Consider the following 24,812-nt stretch of genomic DNA (forward strand, 5'->3'; position numbering starts at 1 on the left):
GCGCCACAAGTTCCGAACTGTAATTTGTGTAAAAGTGTATTTACATGCAGCATCCCAAGCAGTGTGTTCGCTGTTGTTTCTTCCAGCCACAACCCCATGCGGTGCCACTTCTCCAGATGAGGGTTCGCTCACGGGAAAAAACACTTATAATTTTAAGGGCTGGCATTAACACGGAAGGTCAGGAGTGTGGAATAGTGGAAAGGTGCGACTCGCACAGGTACGGTGCTGACCCTGGGGAACGGGCCCAATAGAGGCTGATGGGGAATTAATTGATTCAGCTGCCAAGAAATCGGCTGTGTGTGTACCCGGTGATGCGCCAGCGTTCCCCAGGAACAATGAAATTCCCTGGGAAGCGAGACCGGCGCGGTCTGTCATGAAAGGCTCAGGCGCTCCTATTCGCCGCGGGTCCCTTGGGGGCGGCAGCCGTGCTCTGTTCTTTCTTTGTGTTTGGTGAGAGGGCCGGGGGATTTTTCACCTCGCTCCGGGTCCCTGCGCTCATTTTTCACCTGGGTTTTGGCTTCAGCAGGGGGAAAAGGTGACAGGCGGGCTCTCTGTGTTGCTAATTTTTAAAGTATGAGGCCAGTTGGCTTCCCTTGAGTTGGCATGGCGGGCTGGCATCGATCATATGGGGCCCCCAAACTCACACACACTCAATCACCTGCACCCACCGAATCCCCTTGCAGCATACATTATAGAAACACACACACATACCAAGGGAGTGGTACACATGACCTACAGTATGCTGTGGTTCTGCTGAGGCTCAGGGGAACGTTCTAGAACTCTTGTGAAAATTCCCAGTTGTTCTATGTGCTTGTTCGCCAATTAATGTCCTGGATACTGCAGGAAAACAATAGAATTCCCATATCTCCTAGTTATTTGTTTTAGTCTTTATTTGTATAGTTGTGTTTGTAAAGCATATATAGTTTGTCTGAGCTGCGTTCAGTTCCACTGCACGACCCAGAGTTATCTTTTTGTTTGTTTTTTGAATGTGATAGATTCGATCAGCTCAGCATCTGATAGGAATATTTATTATTTCAAACCTTTTTCCGTAGTAATATCAGACCGTTTCAGAGTGATCTATTTTCAGTTATTCAAATTTCCTGTTGCTCTCTTATTGTTTTAATCTGTTCGTTGGATGTCCTAGTATGCCAAAGATATTGGCAAGTTCTGTAGAAATACATCACTGCTGAGATCTTATTTCTCAAATGAAAGCCTTAGTGACAGTTGAGACTATCAGAAAATAGATCACTGCATGTGAACGCAGAGTGAAAGAGACTAGGTGCCATGAATCCTTACTATCAAATCGGATTAGATTGATGGCGATAGAGGGTGACTGTGAGGCAGGGAAGAGTACTGGACCATGCTGCATCCCAGAGGGCCGTCACTGCCATCCAAATGTCCCACGAGGACAGCTCCCAACATTATCTCGCATTCTGTATCCAACTGCCTTTCATTTGTTGTGCTCAGCCTGCGTTTAGCACATACATATGTATCTGGGAGAAGATGGAGTCGAACCCCGAAATGCATTGTGTGCAGCAGCACTGCCGCCGCTGATAACAGAAGCCGAGGAGGGGAAACAGACTCATCAGCCCCCAGTGTTGTACATCCTGTGAGGGAGTGAGAAGTAATGGGGGAGCATCTGAGATGGAACAGCCCCGATACAATGATGGACCGAGTGACCATGTGTTAAGAACCCATTAACCCGCCAAGGAAGCAGAGAGAGAGGGGAAGCCAAACGAGAGAGATGGATTTGGGCTGGAGGGAGATGGATAATCGGAGTGGAGGTGGTGGAAAAGGGGGGGGTGGGGGGGTGTTGAGGTTGTGAGGGACAGGCGAGGGGAGGAACAAACAAGCCGAGGGAGAGAGGGAGGAGAAGAGTGTCATGGTGTGGAGAAGAGGAGGACAGAATGAAGAGCAGGAGGAGGAGGAGGTAGAGGATTCAGGGGGAGTTGGAAGGATCACATGGAGATGGGAGTCGCCTCTGAGGAGGAGCTTTTTGATAAGAACCTGCCACGTCTCCCAGCCCACCTTGTGGGGACACCTGAATGCACACACCACAGGCAAGAGAAGCCATCATTATGCTAGAGGGGAATTGAGAGTAGGCCTGGGCACACGGGATGACAGGTCAGAGGCAGAGATTGACGAAGCAAGTTTTGGGGCAGCTGAAACTGACAGAACATCACTGAATCACTGTGGCTGAGTGAGATCCATTCTGTGCTGGGGAGCGTTCTGCAAACTTTGGAAACAGTCCCATAGGGCACATAACATTTTATTGGTGGTAGACAATGTAATCCTAGAATGCAGTGAAGGCATTTGTTCTTGTCTCTTGCCGTTTGGCCTGTGCAATATTGTCATTTTGACAGCTTTGACAAATGTGAGGAGTGACCCTGAAATATGCAAAGTTCTGCTGTCTGCAAATGGTACTTGCCTAAATATGAACAAAAGAGTAGTGAATATGAGCATGTATATATGAACTTGACTGAAGAGCAGACGTGAGCTTTACCAACCTCAGTCACACACTCTAGATGTATGAAGTGTACTGTATATAGCAAAAACCTGAAGGCTTTAATGCATTCCTTGAGACATCCAGAAGTCCTCATTGTGGGCCTCTCTGGTAAATCCATTGTTCATCACAAAGTTAATTACAGAAAAACTGTAGAACAGATGAAAAAAGGTGTTTCATTTGCACAATGAAAGAGATTCACATGAGTGCCTTGCTTGGTCAAACTCAATATGCGGCAAAAAAAAAAGAAAAAACATCCATTTGGTTAACTTTCATTAACTGAGAAAGTGATGTAATTTCTCAATGAAATATTGAAGCAGTTCATATGCCATTGTGGCGGAGATGGGGGGACGTACCACGTGAAGGCCTTTGAAATCAAGTTAATTGAACAGGCTCACTCTAGGTCCAGCTACGTTTGAAACAGAAGGATGGAATAATGACATGAAAATTGGAATTAGCTGTTCATGTAGTGTTCAGAACCGCACTGCATTGTTCTGCGCACACACACACACACACACACACACACAAGAACAGCTGCAGCTCAACTCTTTTCCTCCTGCTTACACCTCTGACTGGAATTCTCCAGAGGAAAAGAAGTGGGGGTGGTGGTGGTGGTGGTGTGGTGGTGGTGGTGGTGGTGGTGTGGTTGTGGTGGTGGTGGTGGTGGTGCACTGTTGAGCGAGCGCTGCTCTGTGAAGACCCAGAGGACCCACTTTGGTGCAGCTCACGTCCGATGCTAGGACAGGGGGTGATGCAATCAGAGAGGACACGATGGCATCTTGATTTGCCACCTTCGGGCACTAGGAATGGTGTGTCTGTGACGTTTGTCCTGCTCATCATGGCTTAGCATCTGCACACAGATGTGTTTGTTCTCCACTGAGAGATGGCTGAGTGTGTGTGTGTGTGTGTGTGTGTGTGTGTGTGTGTGTGTTTGTGCGTGGGGGAGGGCGGAGGTGACAGTGAGCAATGGAAGTGTATTCAGTAGAAGTGATGGAACATCAAGGTTGTCCAATCAGAGAAGCACTACATGTTCCAACTCTTAATGCAGCACAAGTAGAGGCAGCGGCAGTGGCAGCGGCAGCCTATCAGATATTTGATTATTTAATGGCAAAGGCTGAACATAGTGTCCAGAAATGTTTGATCATCTGTGCAGAAGCTGTGCATGTCTGGTCTTCTTTTGAAATGATTGTATTGAGGGTAGAGAGGCTACAATTAAAGAAGGAGAAATTCATAAAACTGGAGGGGGTGATGGCAGTGGTAGACATGATGGTGTCTCTGTAGATGGAAGTGTAATACAATATAGAATAGCCCGGTCAGATTTTCAGGATCAAGAGAATATGACCCTTTTTTTCATATTCACACACAACCTCACCTCATTCGTCTTGGAGCCCCATCTGTCTGTCTCTCTTTAATCTTCACCTATCTCCCATGCGTACCGAGTCCAGTTGGGGCTCAAATGCAAGACTTGTTCAGTGAAGGATGAACTTCTCCACACCATCCTCGATTAATCTCTCTCTGTCTCTTTTTTTCTGCTTTAATATAAACTGACGATTAATATGTGTCAGAGTTGTTCTGTCAGACTTCCTTTGCTAATTGTCATTTATTGGTTTCTTTGTGGGGTCTGCGGAGTGTAATTCTCCAAGATGTTCATTAGACTGCGAAGAGAATCACAAAAGCTTCACTTGTGAATTTCACACTTGACTGTGCTCTGCTTTTCCTCATAACTAGAACTTAAAGAAACGAGTGACCTGGAATGAATCTGTAAAATGCTCAGCTATGTTGCCCAGACTGCTCCTGTTAATACATAGCATTTGTGAACAATAATGTGTGGCAAGTTATTTCCAGTTTTATTCAGCTTTGAACTTTATAAACAAAAGGTTTGAAAGGTTTATAGTTTTTTTTTTCATGTTTGAGTCTTACATGTTTTGAAGAAATGTGCGCTGAAAATTTTACTGTAAAAAAAAGAAAGAAATGCAGATGTATTACATGACATCTCATTAATTTAAATGAGCTGTTTTCCCCTGAGTCTTTGTATGTGCTGCTTGCACAAGTTTCCGAAGCTTGCATCTGCTTACCCCCTCGCTCGAAAAAAGTGGCCGCGGTGCCAAGCCGGAGACCGGACGAGCAGCCGACCCAAATAAAGCACAGTGTCTTCTCCCGGCTCTCTCCTGTTGGCTCGTTTGTCCCCTTCACGCGGCACCAACTGTCAGATTTCCTGCAGCCTCATTATCTCTTTAAACCAGCACGACTCCTGACTGCTGATCTCTCTCCCCACGAGCAGGCACCCACTAACCTCTCCCGCTATTCCGCTATTCTCGCATGCCTTTTTCCTCGGGAATGGTGCCACGGAAGTTTATTGTGCCTTAATATACAACATGACGAGGTGTCAGGAAGTAATTTTCCCTGACACGCCGGGATTTAACTCTCGGGTCCACTGGCACATCTCGGAGACGGGTTCCCGTATCACCTGAGCAACACAACTGGCGTGTGGGTGTATGAGAGCTGACACGGACGCCGGTTGATGTGCATTGTAATGGGGCGAGTGTAATTTGTCCGGAGATCCACGCCTGTCCAGCCGTCTCCCTCCTCCGTCCCCATGCAGCGCAGCGAGGACGCACGGCTCATCCATCACTCGACTGTGATTAAAAATCCTCGTTGCACTTTTGCGGCTTGTCTCCTCAGCGGCCTGAAAAATTGAAAACTTAAAAATTGAGACAGGATGACATGTGGGAACTCACCCAGCACTTTTGAGAACCCCCCCCCAACCACTGCCCCCCCTCCCCCCTCCCCCATCTCTCTCTCTCTCTCTTTTTTTTTTCTTTTTTGGAGCAGTCTTTTGTCTTTTGACTGCTCATATTCTATTTCGCTATCCTCTGTCATCTTAAAAGAATAATGGGGGAATTTGATGATTTTATATACTGCTAAATGGAAGTGTCACATTTTAGATTCAAGATAATATTTCAATTCATTGAGGACACTTATACAGCTGCCCACTTATAACAAAGCAGTGGCATGTACTGTCAAGGCAGGCTGACTTGTCACAGGCTGACCCAGTCCCCCAGGTGATGGGGACAGCATTCCACAAATTAGTTTCAGGTATATCGGATACTAAATTGATGTGTTTGCTCTTAGGTGGTCCTGTATTTTGCAGCATTACCTGGAACCACATTTTGCACAGCGTGTGTTTCTTATTATTTATGCTGCTGTTCACACTCGATAGAATGAAGTTTGTACATTTTCGTCATGCTGACCTACCACCCAATTCTGGTGTTACTACCATCTGCGCTCCAAGATCACAGATGAATCCGCAAAATAGATATGTTTTGTTCATTTGGTCTTTATTCTCAGTGTAGCTGTTCTAATGTAAATCAGGGCCTGAGCATGACCTATATATTTAATGCAGTAAGATTTAATATTCAAGATTTAATCGCTGCCAGCTGAGGAAATCAACAGTCTTTCACAGACCAAATGTTATCAGTCTGTCAGTCTAATCAATCTATTTATCGATCCATCCATCCATCATTCTACAAACTATAATGGTATGAAATGCTATCATTAGCAGAAGCTAGAGCTATGAAATACCTCACCCTGATACAGCTTGAGGTGTTCTGCAGTTGTCAGAATACTGAGCATATTACCTGTGACAGGCGAGCCCTGCTCACCAGCTCATTGCTGTTTACCACAATACGCTATATTAAGAACACCTGAGCTGACCCTAGTTTCCTGCATTTTCAAAGAGAATGTGATTCCTAAACAACTCAGGTGTTATTTGCGAGAAGAGCCTGCCTTAGATGCATAAGCTCTTCTGTTTGTTTATCACTTGAAGGCTTTTTTTTGACATATGAATAATTTGTGTGTATGGGAAATCAGGGTCTTTCATGGATTCACGTGTCTTTTCCCATCTCCTCCTGTGTGAAGCCATGTTCTTTTTTGTTTTTACGTTTTTACTTTTCTTCTCTTGTATTAGTCACTTAGGAATGGACCCTGCAGTGTGTTTTTTCCCCCCCAGAAGTCCCACTAAAGCCAATTAGGACAGTCTGATATGCATCTGTAATTAGGCAAATAGCACTTAAAATGATATTGTGAGGGGATGCGTGTGGACCTAGATTGAAGTTGTGGGTTCTGTCTCACTCAGTGTTCTAAGGGGGCAAGCAGTTCTCCACACCGGAGCTCTGTGATGTTCTCCAGCTGCATGGCAAGTACATGTCTCCAGAAACCCATCACTGATTAATGAATTTAACCCACCACAGAAAATCCCTGGAACTACTGTATATCAAATCATAGTGTGGTATAGGACAGAGTGTCTGTTAGAAGAAAAAATAAATAAACAGTTTGTTGTGTTCAACTGAAATTAGATCTTTATTTTATGTATTTCTGCATACCTGACACTTTGTGAAATGGCAGAACAACAGATTCTACACTGTTATAAATGTAAAAACTATTTTGGAATGGCAAGAGACCACTGTGCCACTTACACTACAGTGACAGCACATTCATTCATTTGACTTGCAGACAGAAACTACTCCATTGACTCTTTTCTGTAGTTGGCAATTACAAGCTTTTTCTGTGTTTTTCCATTAAATTGTCTCGGTAGAAATTGTATGTGAGTATACAGTATGACGTTTAAGAAAATCTGCCCTTGGTCACACCCTGAGGTGGACATTTTTAAATGTTTAAATTGGGAGCTTTACTCATTGTGTCTTATACTTACTTTCTTTCTAATCTAATCCTGTTGCAGGTACCAGCACCTACAAAGATCCCAGAGTATATTTTGTCCACAGCGTTTAATGCATGGGGTTCTGCTGTGCTGTGGGTTGTTTATAAAGACATGCTGCCTCACGTAAAGCAGAACATCAAAAAAGTAGAAATAGAACTGCTTAGTTACCAGGCATTGCTTAAGCAAAAAGCCCTGAGAGGCCGAAGTTTGCACTGATTTTAGAAGAGCTAAGGGGTGTTGGGGAGTGCCTAAAACCCCCTTAGCTGTTCTAAAATCAGTGTAAACTACGGACTCGAGTGGCTTACCGCTTTTCTAAAACGGTTACTATGTCGATCTGGCAAGATTTCATGAAACAAAGGCACAGCAACGAAAAATGTAACGATATATTCATAGATAATCATTATTCCGCCAATAAATATATTTCCTCCATGCAACATCGATATGCAGCTACTCTAACTTGTGCAAGTTGTGGTAGTGCATTACTATAGAACAAAATACGGTCAAGGTGTATGTTTGTGTTGGATTTTACAACGGCATCGAACACAATTCAGCCAACCGGAACTATCCGTTTTTAGAAATGCTTACAATTAACAGCTGGGATTTCTGTAGGTTGTGAAGGAACCAGGCTATTTAAAAGTGATCATAATAATAAAATTAGCTCTCATGATGATCCTGCAGGACCTTCTGCCACTGCATACTAACATCTAATGCACAGTTAATGCACCAGCCTCACTGGCGCATTAACGCTTAACTCGCGCTCGCACTTCCATAATCTCCTGTGGTTAATTATGCCCACCCTTCAAACCACCCTTCCCTCCTCCGATGCTCTGTATTTACCAGGGCAGGTAATAGGCAACGCAGGTGAGTAAGAATGCCACCTCTACACTTGGCTGGGCGTTAAGTCGGGAGGTGAGGAGTGGATTGCTTCATCCATCACAGTTGTGCACCATAGGCTTCTCCAGGGGGGAGTCTAGCCCATTGTACTAACCTTTAGCCGGAAAAAAAAAGAGGGAAAAATAGGAAGGAGAGGCAATCAGGCAGGCATGATTGGCAGCAGTCGGCAAGGGGGCCATTTTATTGTGTTTTTAGGAAATTACATATGGGGTTGGGGCCTGTTCTTCCCTAGGGACCTGTCAACAATGTTTATTAAATAGCTCTGTCATCTCTCTCTCTCTCACTCACTCTCACTCTCTCTCTCTCTCTCTCTCTCTCTCTCTCTCTCGCTCGCTCTCTCTCACTCTCACTCTCTCACGCACACTCTTCCTCTTTCTCTGTCTGTGCACTTTCATAACGGTCTTCTCATCAAAAATGAGAAGGTGGTGAAGAGGCACATGCTCAGACACATCTCAGACACCAGTGTGCCTTCCTGTAGTGCTTTTAAATGCTTCATGCTTATTACTATCGTCAATTGTTATATCAGCACTCCGCTGTCTGTCTCTTCCACACACAAAATGGCCAAGTACATCGCTCTCTCTCTCTCTCTCTCTCTCTCTCTCTCTCTCTCTCCCTCTCCCTCTCCCTCCTTCCCTCCTCCCTCTCTCTGCACTTCACTGTTCCTCATACATTTCCCTTTGGGTTTATGTGCATTAGCCGTGCTACGTGTTTTGGGCACAGCGCTTACTGACAGTGACTCTTACAGGCATGAATGATGCCCTTCATCTGCTAACGACACACTTTGAGTTTGCAGCTAGACCATATGGTTTTTGGAGCCACAAAGTGCATTTGATCCCTTTTAATACCAGCCCTCTTTCTGAAGTAAGTGAAGGGGAAAAGGAGCTGGATTACTGTGCTGGCATTCCACCAGCCCCTGTGTTCTCGCTCTTTTAAGACTGTCCTTCACAGGTTTTAGCAGATGCTTCGATTCTGTCTATTCCCACAATTTTTTTCTTTTCTTTTCATTTTTTTCATTATTTCCTTTTCACTTCCAAGCCAGCATTTTTCTCCAGCCATCAAGATCTCTCCTCCTTTCAGTGCCTTATTTGATGCAGCCTAATGCAACTCCAGCCTTTTTCCGCTTTTACTTTAAAAACATCCGACACAAAGGACACACCACACTAATTAGGGCTGCCATTGAATTTCTCGGTCGGAAAAGCAGAATATCAGTGTGATAATATACAGTGATCAACCCCTTTTCAGTTCGTACACTGATAATAGGTGGTGTCTGTCGTGAAATAAAACTTCAGCTGCGATGATTAAGACCCAGTGGAGTTCTCAATCACTATAAGTGACTTCTTTAATGTGATTTATAGTTCTCATAGTCTCCAGCTGTCATTGCGAAGACATGCGCGATGAATGCAGTCTTAATTGAAATAGAGAGATGTCCCTTTCATGGACTATGTTTGGAAAGCATATTAGATGCCCTAAACCAGTTCATGATTTCTTGCCAAATGCTGTTGATATTTCAGCTCACCGGCCAATCAAATGGTACCCCTCCCTTCTCTGCTCCTGAAGCTATGTGTTAATTGGCTCGAATTGTTCTTGGCTTGGTCCGAGCCACTGTGTTTGTTTTCCATTAACAGGGCCAGGATTGAGTTTTTTTGCCGTACGCACCAAATGGACTGCTAGAGTACTGAGAAGAAGAGTGTATGTATGTATGTATGTACAGTATGTATGTACTTGGTCTCACAATGAAAAGCAATTAGGAGAAAATATGCCATTGAATGGAGGCATTTTTTTTGTGCTTCTTTTTACTCAACTGTACCAAAGGTGCCAGTAAATGTGGAGGACACTGTATGTATGAATCATAGTGATGATTCATGTAGCAACTGCAATACCAACAGTAATAGTAACCGTCAGCATTCAGCAACAATGTTTTCTACACCTTACGCAAGTAATTCAAGTACAACAACATGCCATAGAGGTTTGTAGCTCATCATGTGTCTGTATGGTTTTGTACATACATCTATAGTAACTCAGTCACCATGTGTACAGTCATCTCTAACTGACCATAGCTCCACAGAGGGTGCAACAGCAATTGCTGGAACATTTGAATGCTTGCAAATGATGTAGTGATCGCAAGATTATAAATGGCACTGACTATGTCTGCAGGAGATTGTACATGCTATTACTTTCTCTTAGGCTTTTTGTTAGGACCATTCTGTGCCGTCACCTCCATTTTCTAGATAACTGGTCTTCCTCCTCATCTGTAATTGTTGTATTGTAGGGTGCAATCCGAATAGGTGTAGCATTTGAATGGTTTAAGTGCAGTCTTGGTGGATGTTCAGTCAAAAGCTGAGCTGCAGTCATGGCAAGAGCCACGGATGCCTTGTCCAAAAAATGTCCCCTTCACTGTTTGTGCTCAGCCTTACTCTTTTGTGTGATAATTTCTATTCGTTAATTAGTTTGTTTGTGTGCTTGGTTTCTGTAATTGTTTGGACTGTGAGTGATCATCCCATTTCAGGTGTAGCCAGGCTTGTAATTCACTTTTAACCACATATGTTTGATCCCAAGCAACCGCTTCAGTGAACAATGTGTTCATACATCTGATCAGTAAATTTTGTAGCATAACACTTGGATAGGCCCGCAGATGAAACACCTGCACTGTCTGTTTTAATAGGTATTTAATAAGATGGCAAAACGTGTGTTTTGTGATCAAAAATTCAGTGAGCTTGTGGTTTTGAATGAAACTTTGAAGTGTGTGTGTGTGAGGAGGGGGCTTAATTAGTCCCTGCAGTCAGCAGATGCTTGTCATCAAATCATATCACTTTGCACGTTCCTTTAGTGAAACTAGTGCTGTTTTTTGTCTCTCTTTTTCTGCTTACAATGCCTAAACCTTTTTCTTTTTTTTTCTTTTTTAAAAACTGATGTTGTCATTTAGTTACCCAGTGTGTTCTGCATGTGGTAAGCTGTTCAGTTTTGCAGAATATATACAATAGACTCCTCAGGCCTGCAAGGGGATTGCTGTGCCGGCCCCTATCCACAGTGCACAGTACTTTTGATTTCATCAGCAGTAATGCAACAATAGTGTCGCTCTGCAGAACCGCGCCCAAGAGCGTGAGACTTCACTTTGAGCTGGGCTTTTTCAAGTCTCTGCCCTTTTTCTCAGAATTCAAAAGGAAAAAGATTAAAGGCGCCCTTTAATCATATAAACACATTTCCTTTTAAAGTCAGAGCAGGTCAAACGACAGCAATTTCAGCAGCCTTGCTAATTTCTCTTCACTCCGATGTAGGTCACTCATGCACTAAACAAGCCTTCAAATCAGAGAGCTTCTGTCCAGATGAACAGAGATGGCAAATATTGTGTTACTCCCTGCCTCACTCAAACATGAGTGTGTGTGTGTGTGTGTGTGTGTGTGTGTGTGTGTGTGTGTGTGTGTTCTCTCATTGCCATCTGGCTTCATAATGAATGGAAGCAGAAGGCTGGGAGATGTGTTATCAATCTTCTAGACATATTGTTCACATAAAGACAGGCGACAATGGTCACCAAAGCGATAACTAATTAACCACTCCAATGTAAGATCATGCATCAGCTTGGGTATCCTGTACATTCACCCAGGGGATTTAACAAGAACTTGAACAGCCACTTGTTCCTTTTCATCTCAGTAAGTTGTTCTGGTTGTGTAAGATCTAGTCATCCCAGCGTACTTTTAACTACAAGAAATAACTGTAAGGCAGCTGTAGGGAAGCTTGCTTGAAAGTGCTTATTTTTTTCCCATGTTTTCATTGTCAACTACTATGGCAACGTCTGTCAATCTGAGTGACATGAATATACCCTTTGTCTGTCTTGCATATTTCATTTAATTTCCTAAAATTGCAATGTTTATAGATTTTCTAGAATAAGAATGGGAAGTTTGAGTATTTGCTTGCGTGTTTGTGTGTTTTTTTTTTCTTTTTTTTTTTTTCTTATAAGACACAGACTGAAAGTCTTTAGATCTCACTTAGGAACCAAGTCGTTTTTGGTTTAACTCCTACACTGTACAAAGGATTTCAGGGTATGTGTGGTTCGCAGCATTGTGCCTCTGAGTGACAGATGAGCCACAGATTAAGCAGAGCTGTTTCATTCACAAATGATACCCACAAAGGCACAGTTTGAGGTCAAGCCATTTATATGATTTATTAGTCACATTTTTGCAGATGAATGATCTTGCGAATATAATATTGTAAAATCTGAACACTGTCCTGCAGAAGGACCCTGAAGGTCAGTTAGATAGCTAAATTATAATAACTCCTGTATGCTCAAGTAAATCTCTTCAACATTTACACTGAAATAGCCTTGCAGTTAGTGTTCATGCTTTAAGATATCCACTTTTATCATATCCCATATACTTTTGAGCTCCTCAGATAGAAATACAGTTTAACCCATTGCCTCTCTGTATCATTTCATCTTCAAATCCTGACCCGATCACAGATTTTCATGATCATGGCTGTGTTGACTTGATCCAATTCAGAGGTGGTGTTAGCGGTGACCTCTGAAATGGGATAATGCAACAAGCAAATCGCCTCAGCATGCCCTAGCAAGACTCAGACTCAGAGCCAGATTCTGTCTCTCTCTATCTCTTCCTCTCTGTCTCTCTCTCCATCCCTCCCTAACTCCCTCTCTCTCTCTTCATCTCCCCCCTCTCTCTATCTCTCTCTTTCTCTATTTCTGTAGAGATTTAGTGTTTGCCACACCACTAGTCCATCAGCTCAGCTAAGCTTTTCCAAGGGGGCCCTCTGCTGTTGACGCACTATCAGGTCCTCTAGCCATTTCTCCTCTCTCCTGCTCTCTCCTCCTCTCTCCTCCTGCTTGGTCCTCTAGCCTAATGTACACAAATGTATTCTCCCGCAAACCCCCCCAGGTGCTTTGCTGTGTCCTGGAAAGGAAAGCAGGCAAGATTTAAAACCTGTGTGCTCAGAATGACACTTTCTCAGGGGTCGGTAAGAAATCTCACTCTGCACTGCGGGGGGAGAGCATTCAGGCCACAGGATTGTGGAGGACAGAGAGAAATGATATCCTTGGTACAAGCCAACGCAATTTTAAGGATGTATTGGCCAGGCATCAAATGTGATGGGGGTGAATTAATTGTGAAGCATATGGGAGACAGTATTGGCATATGTTATGCTATGATAAAAGAAGCGACATAAAGGCCAGATCCGTTTTTGAAGCTCTAAATGCTGTGCCATCTTATAAAAGTCTAGGGAATAAACAATGCAAATTAATTTCCCTTCATCCCAATTGTTTTTGTAACTCTTCTCTTCCAATTATCAAATGCAATTTTGTATTCATCAAATAAATTCAATCAGCAAAGTTGATAGGCAAGCTTGTTAATATTTTAACCAAATATTTAGCTAGGTCATATCAATATCTAAAACAAATATTTAGTGTTATTATCTTAACTTGAGCTGCTAATTTGTTCAAAATAGCAAACACGCCTCTGTGATTATGCCCATGGAAACAGGGCATATTTTCTTTTTCATTTCAATCTCTTTTCACATGTTCATCCCTTTTGTTTTTAATTATATAACAGTGACATATGAATGCCACTGAGATTTGTTGTGTTTGTGTCACTTGTACAAGGTAGTATAAAGGCCAGTATAAATGAGCTGGCTTCTCCTCCGCGTTTCCCATTTTGTGGTTTTCCCCTCTCCCGTCACATGGTGCCGGATTTCTCCAGCACCTCGACTCTGCAGCGCAGCCCCAGAAATAAGGCCATAAATAAGAAATCAGTGGCCTTCTCTGTCCGGGTGCATTACTCGGACATGATGTATGCTTTCTGCAGTATTATTACTCACTCTGCTCAAATCAATGCTCTAATCTTTCCCCTCCGTGATTGATGGCCCAGCAGGCCCAGCGTACACTGTAAGGCGATTTAATAAATAGCAGAAAAGCTCCATAAAAATTCTCAACCGGACTGTTAAAACATCGAAGCCTTCGCGGATGACACAGTGGCTGAAGGGTCATTCGAGAGAGACCACCCCGGAGGCAGTGTATCCTTTAAAACTGAAAAGTAAAGTTAAATAATGGCCTTAGCTTTTGAGTTCAGCCTGAACATGTCCAGCTTACTGTAAAGCATAATTTGACAAACGCTAAGGCCAATGAATTTTAGCAGAGCATAGGTCGCCAACCCCCACATGCTTACACCACCATGGTCACCACTTCCTGCTCTGGCTACCGCCTCCTGCCTCCACCCAGGGGTTACATTAGGAGATGGTTATGGACATCAGAGCCGCCATTTGGGTTTTGTGTTGAGACGGATGGCATTCCTCTGAAGCCAGACTAAGGCGAGAGTGTCTGGATCACTGCCCATGGGTCAGCCCAGCATGAACCTTGACGAGCTCCGTGGCGAGTGCTTCTCACCGCCAGGTGACCGATAAGCCTCCTGTTTAGAGGCTGCAGTCTGTCAAGTACAGTGTATGATGACGCTAAAGTTGGAGTTGTCAGAGTTGGCCACTGAACAGCCAATCTCGGATCTGAGGTTAATACATAATTTCCGAGGCTAGGGGCTAATTCCAAATACGCACAAGAATAATAATAATAATAAAAAAACTGTCAACCTGTGAGGTTCTCATGAAATTTAAGCCAGTGTGCTCATTGTTTTCTGCTATCTTGTTCCCTTAAGTTCCTTTGGTCTATCTCTCTCTCTCTATGAGTCCTATCTGTATCTCTATGAGCCTTAGAATCCACACTGAGAGGGATTAGTTTAGCTTAGCCTATCAAATAACCTCTTATGGGAATATATTATGCAGTCACAAATGAATGATTGCTCCACAGCCTCCAATGATAAGTCTCATTCTTATTAAGTGCTGAAACAGTATCAGATTCTCCACTGGGCAAGGGCGGTTGTCATTCTGCTGTTATTTCCATATACAGTAAGGCCTCAGGTCGCTCACCAGACATATTTTTGTGTTTTCTTTCTCTGCCAACCTTTAGCCTCTGTGGCTCGTCGGATGACAACTTAATCTGATCTCTGTGTATCTGCTGAAGGTCCTAGACTCAAATGTGGCACGCCAGGGTTTGAGGAGGCAATCAATAAGCTGCCGCTCATGCACCAGGCAGATATGACGGCCTGAAAGAGATGAGACGTGTGAAATCCGCTCCATCGGGAGGAAAGATATATCCGAGCGCCATGTGTGATGCCTGACTGTCTAAGGGCTGACAATACAAGGGCCCTTGTAACGTGTCCCGGTAGATGGACAAATAAAGAGGTGTTCGCCGGTTGCCCAAATTGAGCTGTTGGGTACTACAAGACCCCGATCAGAGGCCTAGATAGGGGGAAATCAATGAGAGGGACACATACAAAGGACAACAAGATGGAGCATAACCCACAGCTGGGAGTTTTTTCAGCCAGCGACATGACCGGCCTTTTTGAGAGGCGAGATAATTGTGGACCATCAGTCTATAACTGTGTTAGGGTTGGATGAAGGACCATTTAGGTCAGTTGAATTGGACACTCTCTGAACTCTTAAACCAATAGTTATAGTCGGGCAAGGTGACCATACCTTTCTGTCTTGAGATTTTTCTCTTTCGATCTGGGATGTATCTGACACTGCATTTTTCATCCCCTCCAATAAATACACGGGCCTGGACAAATTGCGGGTGTAATTCACAGCTGTTCTCTTTTATTGATTTAGATGACAGCAGAGGCCATACTGCGTCTGAGCGGCGACCCGGTCCTCCCCTTCTACCCTCTGGACGTTGCCCTAGATGTGCAAAACAAACTCAAAGGTAAGACCGCCGTCCCGTTATAGACACTTTTTGTTTGCTTGTAAACAGGTTGCAGCATGCCTATTTGTATAAAAGATTTGTTTTTATGTAGAGTGAATGTCAAAGTTTGGCCCATACCAGTGGCAGGTGTTGCTGCAGGTGATATGGACGAGTCTCAAGGTCATCAACAATCAGGTGTCTGTGGAGGTGGGGATAGAATGCAGCCCTTGGACTTGAAAAGCATAGACTAGACATATTTGTTCCGGGCTGTGCTTGGCTTATAATGTGCTTGGCTGAACTAAAATCTCGACAATTACCATAAAACTTTAATGGGCACGGGTGAAAAAATGCCATGCTTGGAGACTTTCAGCACAATAGCAGGCCGTACACACACACAGAGCAGGTGGTTTGTAAGCCGTCCACGCTCCCCTCTTCTTCTCTCCCTCTCCTGCACTTTTGTTTTCACTGCACCCGCACAGTTGATTTCAGGTGCTTTATTGCAGAGGTTTTCCGCCGTGTATTACTCATCTGTGCGCATCAGCTGCCAGCACCAGATGATGTAGTAGTAATGTTGCTTTTGCCACGACTGCAGTCACTATAGGTTATAATAGTATGAGGTGCTCATAGGGGAGGATTAGAGCACTCAATACACTACACAATTAGGCATTAATACATCACTGACGAGGCAGACAGAGGTTGACTAAATGCTCTGCACATCCCTGTGTGTGTGCGTGTGTTTGTGTCTGTGAGTGTGTGCGCGCGTGCCTGTGTGTGTGTGTGTGTGTGTGTGTGTGTGTGTGTGTGTGTGTGTGTGTGTGTATGTGTGGGTCTATGCAGTGAAATAACTCACTTCTGCAGTCCAGCCAGGGGACTGACAGCCCCTCCTCCTCCCCATAAGAATGATTTAGTGGTAGATCATCTGTTTAGGTGGATGTATCGATCCCCCTCCGCTCCCCACTCCCTGCTCCTCACCCCACCCTTCCTCACACCCGCCCCCCCATCTTAGCACTCGAGGCCCCTGGCAACGCGACCTTGATTTCTGCATTTGTAAAATTCAAATCAGTGGCACCGGCATTTTCTCCCTTTGCCGCCACTGAAAGCGAGGGGGATTATCAGCTTTGGACTCGATTGCCTTTCAATCCCAGCCGCCTTCAAAAAGGGCACCTCAGATAAAGGGGGACCAAAAAAAGAGGAAAGAAAAGAGGAAAAAAAGTGATAGAGCCAGGAAGAGAGCGCGTTTGTCCTGTGACTTCACTAGGAAAAAAATCCCTGAGGGCCATAAAATAGCTTTCCCTGAGTTTCATTTCTAAATGCTTGGCTCCATTTTTTTTGTGACTTTGAACTGGGTCTGAGCTTCAGAAACAAGGAATGTATTAGGAAAGGCCTTCAGGTTAGCTTTACTGTCAATTCTCATTCAGTGCAGATAGTGGCTTTAACTAACAGTCCAACGCTTACACACACAGTCACACATTATGAAAGACAACACAACGCATGCATGCACATTTGCGCACACGCTCGCACATGCACACGCACACACACACAAAGAGATAGAGAGACACACACACACACACACACACACACACACACACACACACATACACATACACACACACACTCACAATTCCCTTTTTATCATCATTTTTATTTTACTCTCTTGAATTTTCTTTTCACTTAGTAGCATTATGTTTAGAGCACCTGAGGGCTCTAATGTTTCTACTGTACAACTGCACAGCAGAGGACATTATATTAAACATGTTAGGATGTGCATGTTAAACATGTTAGGATGTGCATGTTTTCACAAAAGGAGGACCAAGGGACATTGTGCCAAATGGGTCACCGTTGGCTTCATAGTATCGCTATAAAAATGCGAATGCCATTCTATCTTGATACGATATGACACAGTATATGTGTATACTGCAGATCACTTTGTGATAACTGTGGCTCTGACAATAAAAACAACTCCAAGAGCACAGCTAATTGCAGCTGATGTGCAGGACAATGGCACATAACAAGAGCCGTTGATAGACAGCGGGATGTTTAAAGCCGTTAGTGGTTATATTTGCTAACAGATATGGATCACCTTGTCATGTCGCCGGGTCGTGGTGGGGCCCATAGTCGTGTTCTGTGGCCCCATGCTAATGGCCTCCCACCATCTGAGCGTCATGACTAAGAATGAGAGATGACCCGGAGTTCCTCGCTGGAGATACACTGACTGAACTAATGCACTGAGATGGCGGGAGGACCACAAGCAGGTTGAATTAAATATAGCGGGCTTTTATCTCGGCAGTTATAAATAAAGCGAAAGATGGAAGCTTTGTAAATAAATAATTCTGGGCAGCTGGGGCTTGATCTGGCGTCTCTTGATGTCACCCATCGCTGTTTTTTGGGGCAGAGAGGAGTAAATGGATTTCCACAGACACCACGTGCAGATGCACTATTCATGAGAAGTGAAATGGATTGTCTGAGATCAAACACGCCGGCCTAATTGAATCCTTCAAGATCCTTTGTTCGCTTTGGTCTCTCTTTCTCCCTTTTTTCGGCTCACTGTATTAAAGCGACGCCTTTGGATGCTCCTCGTCTTTTTCTGAACATCACATCTGTGATGATCTTGATGCTCGAGGAATCTCCCTCTAATAAAAAAGATTGCACAGGTCGTTGATTTGGTGTGTGCATGTGCGTGAGTGTGCCTTATCTCACCCTGAAATCCTGATATGTTTGTGGGGCCCTTTTCGTTTCCCATTCAGCCTCTCCTCCCCGACTGAGGACCGTGGTGTAACATTGCATCGCACGCACCGTGCGCTTTTTTTTCATCTGAAAGTGACAGGGGCGCGTGTGATCTTCTAACTGACTCCCTTCATTTGTTAAAATGGAAGTCTCAGCTGGGCCTATGCCAACACGACTATCCCCACGTTTCCGTCTGCATCAGAATCTCTGATAGGTTACAGCAAGCCTCCCACATGTTTCATAACAGCACTGCTCCCATGGAGACTAGGGCAGGCACCAGAAGAAGAGGGAAGAGACTGAAGTTTGTGTAGGGCAGCAGCTTCTTTGCTATATTTATCCTCTCTCTCTCTCTCTCTTTCTCTCTCTGTCTCTCTCTGTCTTTCTCTCTTTCTCTCTCTTTCTCTCTCTCTCTCTCTCTCTCTCTCTCTCCTTGCTCAAAGTGAGTTGTCACAGCGAGAGCAAACTCTCCTGTGACTAGTCCTGTTTCTTGCTGGTCCTCTGACTTTTTTTCTGTAGTTGCTGTTATGCACTCACTCACTCTTTCTTTCTTTCTTTCTTTCTTTCTTTCTTTCTCTCTCTCTCTCTCTCTCTCTCTCTCTCTCACACACACACACACACACACACAAACACACACACACACACACAAAATCGTGCACACCACACACAACACTGCATGCACACATGCACATGCCGCTAGATCAGAAGCAGCAGTATGAAGCATGTGTAAGTGTGCTGAGCACAGCTGTAGTCAAGGTTAATTATACACAGACATTAAAGAGCTTTAAGTGTGCCACATCTTTGAAGGGTACTCTGAAGCTATTAATGGGAAATCTCATAGACCCTCAGCAGAACTGATTTTCTTCTGCCTAATGACTATTGCCTTTTTATGCATGCATAAAAATACATTTGAAATGCATAAATGTAGCAAACCGAGATCCGAAAAAGTAAAGCGGCGGTTAAGCGCCCACTCTGTCATTAGCTAAATCAGCTTGTTGCTTCTCCATTAGATTCCCTCTGCGCACTTGTGCAGCGCTGACAGAGACGTTCGCGTCCAACTTATCGACAAAGTTGGGCCACAGGAGAGTATTTAGCCGGCGTTGGAGCGCGGAGGTAGTAAGAGAGATCTGCGGAGAGGGGGTGCGCGGACCGTGGCCACATCCATCATCTCCGCTGTGATCTTATTGTGCCGCTGTCCTTGGCCTTGTCCGAAAAATGTCCCCCACGCTTGGTGCCGGGCTCGCCTCCTCAGCACTGTTTTTGCCACAGCGTACATTAGCACTCCGTCTCTCCGTGACTGCGCCGGAGCCGCCGCGAGAGTCACTCCCAAGCTCAGTCACGTGAGGACGTGCCAGGGTACAGTTAGGCATACAGTACCTGGGTGGCTGAGCAATGCCTGGAGTCAGACAGACGCAGTCGGTCTTGATAGGGTTTTGAACGCACCTCCTGTGTGCTTTTGTTTAGTCGTGTGTTTGGAGATGTGTAATGGTGCTAGATGTTTATCTCATTATCTGATGGAAAGCCAGGCTTGAGTGGGCATTTCCGCACAGCGCTGGATTAGTATTCATCAGCTGCCCTGGTCTCGCATGGCGTTCTTTCTTTTTTGCATAGTGATATGTCTTTGATTCCAGTGCCATTCATGAATTGCTTTCAAGCAGATATGGTACTGTGGTCTCAACATGAAATTTGAAATATGAGTGAGATATTGCCCTCATAATTGAAATGTACCTTTAGTTGTATTTTGATTGGAAAATGTGTCCGTATTTGAGAGGCTAAATGAGATATGATGTAATGAAATGCCAATCTCTCAAATGCTTCTGGGCTCTCAGGTAGTGTACTTTATAACTTCTGCAATTACATTATTTGTTGCCTCAGCAGTTACACCACAGTAGATTTCAGGGGTTTTAAATGTCCTGATTTTTAGTGACATTCTGGTATTCACTATTATTGGCGAAGCCTTTGGAAATTACAGCTCTGCTTGAAAGCATTGTTAACAGAAGCATTTGAAGTGCAAGTCTTTATAGATGAAGCTAATTTACTGTTGAGTAATGCACTGTAAGAAGAGGAATATAGGAACTATAGGAAGTATAGGAATAAAATGATACCTGTTGAAAGTTGTATGATGTATATGAGCTAATGTCTTCACTGCAGAGACCACTGACAGTGACAGACTGCATTTTAGTCTTACAAACGAGTAAGAATGATGTGGTAAATATATGCATAAGGTGATGGGGGAAGCTCAGATTATGATGTGGTTGGTATGTGCATAAGGTGACAGACACTATAATGTTTTTTTTCTCAACACTGGCATGGTATGCTTTGTTCGTTTTTGTCTATTTCACCACACACTCTTGTCGTTAATAGCTTGTAGGTTAGCTTCATAATGCAATGCTCAACGGATTGGTTCCATGTCATGGCTTAATGTGCGAACTCACGCAAGGGATTTGTGTTTTCATTTGATCACAGGCATCTATTCAAGTCAACTATGAAAAGGTAACAACATGAATATGTTAAAAAGAAAACACTTAATTGAATTAAAGTTCTTAGCTGAATAAAAGACCAAGCATTGTGACTCATCTCTCTCTACTCCTCTGAAAGCGTAATAATAATTGGACTCGGGGTGCATTTAAATTTCATTGTGTATCCTATACGTTTCTGTTTTTTTTACTGATGTTGGCAATTTTTGGGAAGTAACGCAACAGGTAATTTCTTGAACAGACTGATATGATTTCTCTCCATCTAGGGTTGCGTTTTTACTGCAAGTGTCTGTGTTTTTGTTCGTCCTTGAAGAATACGTAGAATTTCAGTAATCGTTTACTTGAGCAATGTAAATGTGTTGACTGAACGGTCAGCAGTGCTGACTCAGCACATTAGTGACTTACAGCCGCCTCCGCCACCTGCTTTATTTCCCATTCAGATGACCCTCTGCGGACAGCCGAGCTGCTGGCGGCCGCCGCCATTTTGAGAGACAACTCCACCTTCCTCCAGTCCGAGAGCATGCGGCCGGCCAACGACCCCAAGGAGCGGGACCCCTCTCACGTGCGCATGCTGAACGACGTCCTGCAGGGTCTGGAGAAGAGCTTCCTCATCCCCGACCCCCCAGCTGGCTTATGCAGGTAAACACATAACACCACCACCACCACCACCACCACCACCACCACCCACCACCACTACATCCATCTCATCACTCAAATTGTGGATGAGAGCCTCCCTTTTGAACCTCCATCCACACAAGCCGAGCCCCCTCTGTGCTAAAATTTGACCCTCAATAATTCATGGGTTTAGACCTCTCTTGGAGGACTGCCTCGGTTCTCCTGCAATCCATTATGTATTATATATTAAGGCAAAGAGTTATCAGATAACAAAGGGAATGGAGAAGGTGATGGAGACAAGTGGGTAGACACTGTTTGATGTTCCCAGACGGAGAAGAAAAGAAATCAATTATTGAGAGGGCCTGGGCATGGAGTAAAACAGACTGAAAACTTTCACCACGAAATGGAGGCGACTATGTAAAACATATGTCTTACAAATGAGTTGACATGCTGCCAAGGCACTACAAAAATGTCACCGCGACAGCTGCTGCTGTGGCGTGCCATAGAGTCGAGTTTAACTGTGTTTGAACGGCAGTGTGTTGCAGAATCTGCCTTTTGATTTAGTGGCCATATCCATTCTCACTGCAGTCAGAGACAATCTGAATTGCTTAGGGAGAGCACAGAACACCAGAGTGCCACTCTCTCATGAGCTTTTAATACCATTCAGTTCTTTTCCTGGAGACAGACAGTCCAAATTGATGTTTGCTTGCATTACACTTGCTGACATTACTCTCAATTGTCCATGCATGCTAGTATCTGTCTGTACCATGAAACATAATGTGTCTTTTGAGATCAATTTACCCTGTATTTTTTTTCTGCTGCTAAAAGGCTACAGCAAATTCTGAAGCAGAGTCGGAAATGTTGAAGTTCTTGTAAGGAAATGAATGATGACATTACTTCCCCGTAGTCTATTGTGGGTGACTATTCCAGGCAGCCGAGATAGACATGCCAATTTGCATTTCTGTCAAATGCACTCTCTTCAGACAAGCAGGCTGACAGGGGGCTGAAGGAGAGAAAGGCTGGTTTTGAATATTTCATTTTGTGGAACTTTTTGGTTTTACTTTTTGTTTTACTTCTTAGCCTTCAGCCATATATGCTGACTTTGCCTCAGGGCATTTTGTAATGTTGTTGTTTTTGAATATCACAGCAAAATATGAAATGTACATGTACATCTTAGTAATATGGATGTTTGTATTGAGCTACTCCCAACTGTAGAATTGCTGCTGTACCTATTTAGGTAAAAATAAGTTGATTTTTTAGCATTTAGCCTGTATTGTCATGGTTAGCCTAATAGCTGGTTTGATTTGCATTGAGAGACTATCTTATTGAAAGGGTATGTAATGATGTGGGGCTATTTTAATTCCAAAGGCCAAGAGAAATTTATCAGGATGCATAGTATCTTGGATCCATGAAAAAACTGGCCTTTAAAAATAAAAATCTTCCAGCCTCTATGGGGTTATGTATACGTATGGCCCCTGTATTTTTAGGAGGAGCATTTCTTTATTACAATACCTTATTCAATTATTATTATAAGGTTGGATTTTTCTTCATTTCCTATGGCTTTAAGATCAATTGCTAAAATATGTTTTATTCCTCTTTTTAGTCAACTTTAGCATGTAGTATGTACGGGGTATGTAAACTTATGAGCACAACTGTATGTATTATAGTAAGGGTCGGAGGACTTCAGTTGCATACTTACATCAATTTCGCTTGTGTCTGGAACCACATTTTACCCATTTTTTTTTACATTTCATTTATTCTTTTAATTTAATCTAAATATATAATTTCTCTTTTTACTTGTTCTAACTGATGACGTGAAGCACATTAAACTGCCTTGATAAGAAATGCGCTATATAAATTGCCTTGCCTTGCCTTGCCTTGCCTTGCCTTGGAAGAGTTGAAAGTAGACTAGGTTCTTAATATTCGGTTGCCATCATCTGCTGTCCTCTGCCGTGATGTTGCAAACTTATGTCTCGGGTGCTTGTCTGATTCGCAGCATGTTAAGTATTTCAGATAAGTTAAGGCCCACATTTTAATCATTTTGTCAGTGTTACAAGAACAACTCATTTAAACTGACTGCGCCAAAGAGTCCAACATGGAGATAAGCATGTGCAATATTGTACTCCAGAGAAGTTGAACTCAGAACATAACTGAAGCATGGCACTGAGTGGGAATTTCAGCACAGGTTTTATGAAGTAATATGACAGCATATGACATTACAGTTAACTGCTTGATAATAATAATGATAAAGATCAACACAAACCCTGACTCTTCAAGTAATAATTTCTGTTCAACGTCCCTTTTCAATTAGTCTACCTGGCACTTATACCTAAGATTCCAGTGGGGTATCATTCATTGTTTAAGAGTTTGTGAAATTGTACTAAAGTGCCACTGAGCACCATTGTGATTCTTTCCACAATTATCTTTTTCTAGCCACTTTCCTCGTGAATTAATTACCTCTCACAGACAAGGGGGAGAAATAACCCAGTGTTTATTGTTATAATGTGAATGCATGTTTAACTGTGCTAGACTGCAGTTATCATCAAAGCCAGAATTATGTTGTACAGTCATCCTTCACTAACATTCCAACTCAATCGCCTTCCACATTCACTCAAAGCATACAATGCATGCAACTATTTTCTAATTTCTACCCTTGTAATAGTTTTGATGATGTTGGCATTTTAATGCAGATACTTGTTGTGCTCAAAGAAAGAAAGAGATAAACTTGAATAAAAGCTGAAGAATTTCACTCGTTCTGACATAATTGTCGAGCTGTGCCTACGCTTTAGGCTTCAAGGCCCTGAAGTCATGATACCGCACTGACTATCTTGATGAACAGTTTAAATAGTTTGTCCATTAGATGTCACATGGGATTTTAAAGCTAGATGTTCCTAGCTTGTGTTGGCTGACTGAAATGAGGTGTGTGAGTGGGGTTACTTGCTTGATTACTTCACCCCAGCTATTCTGGTCTGCTAGGCCTGAGGTACTTGATTCATTGATATTTATTTTTACTTGGGACTTTGTCATTGCATTCCACGGACGCCTTCAGTAATCTTCAGTCATTAGAAGGAGGAGCCGCCATTGCAGAGGCGACATGATTGTAATCAGATGGTAATCAACATTTTCTGGAGTGGCTTGATTAAATTAGCAGAAGGT

The 24,812-nt window shown here is 43.5% G+C and overlaps 1 protein-coding gene across 3 annotated transcripts in view; it reads left to right on the forward strand.

Moving 5' to 3' along the window:
• Positions 1 to 24,812, forward strand: part of LOC134102590 (inactive N-acetylated-alpha-linked acidic dipeptidase-like protein 2) — a 185,634-nt gene that overhangs the window by 155,531 nt on the left and 5,291 nt on the right. For 2 of the 3 annotated variants that reach the window (XM_062556740.1, XM_062556742.1), the window contains 2 exons: positions 15,771 to 15,864; positions 21,482 to 21,680. In XM_062556740.1, the coding sequence (XP_062412724.1) occupies positions 15,771 to 15,864; positions 21,482 to 21,680 (293 nt within the window). Of the gene's footprint in view, positions 1 to 15,770; positions 15,865 to 21,481; positions 21,681 to 22,484; positions 23,484 to 24,812 lie in introns of those variants that run through there. The other variant, XM_062556741.1, reaches the window with a different exon arrangement.

This window comes from Sardina pilchardus, chromosome 15 (assembly GCF_963854185.1).
Source record: "Sardina pilchardus chromosome 15, fSarPil1.1, whole genome shotgun sequence".
NCBI lineage: Eukaryota > Metazoa > Chordata > Actinopteri > Clupeiformes > Clupeidae > Sardina > Sardina pilchardus.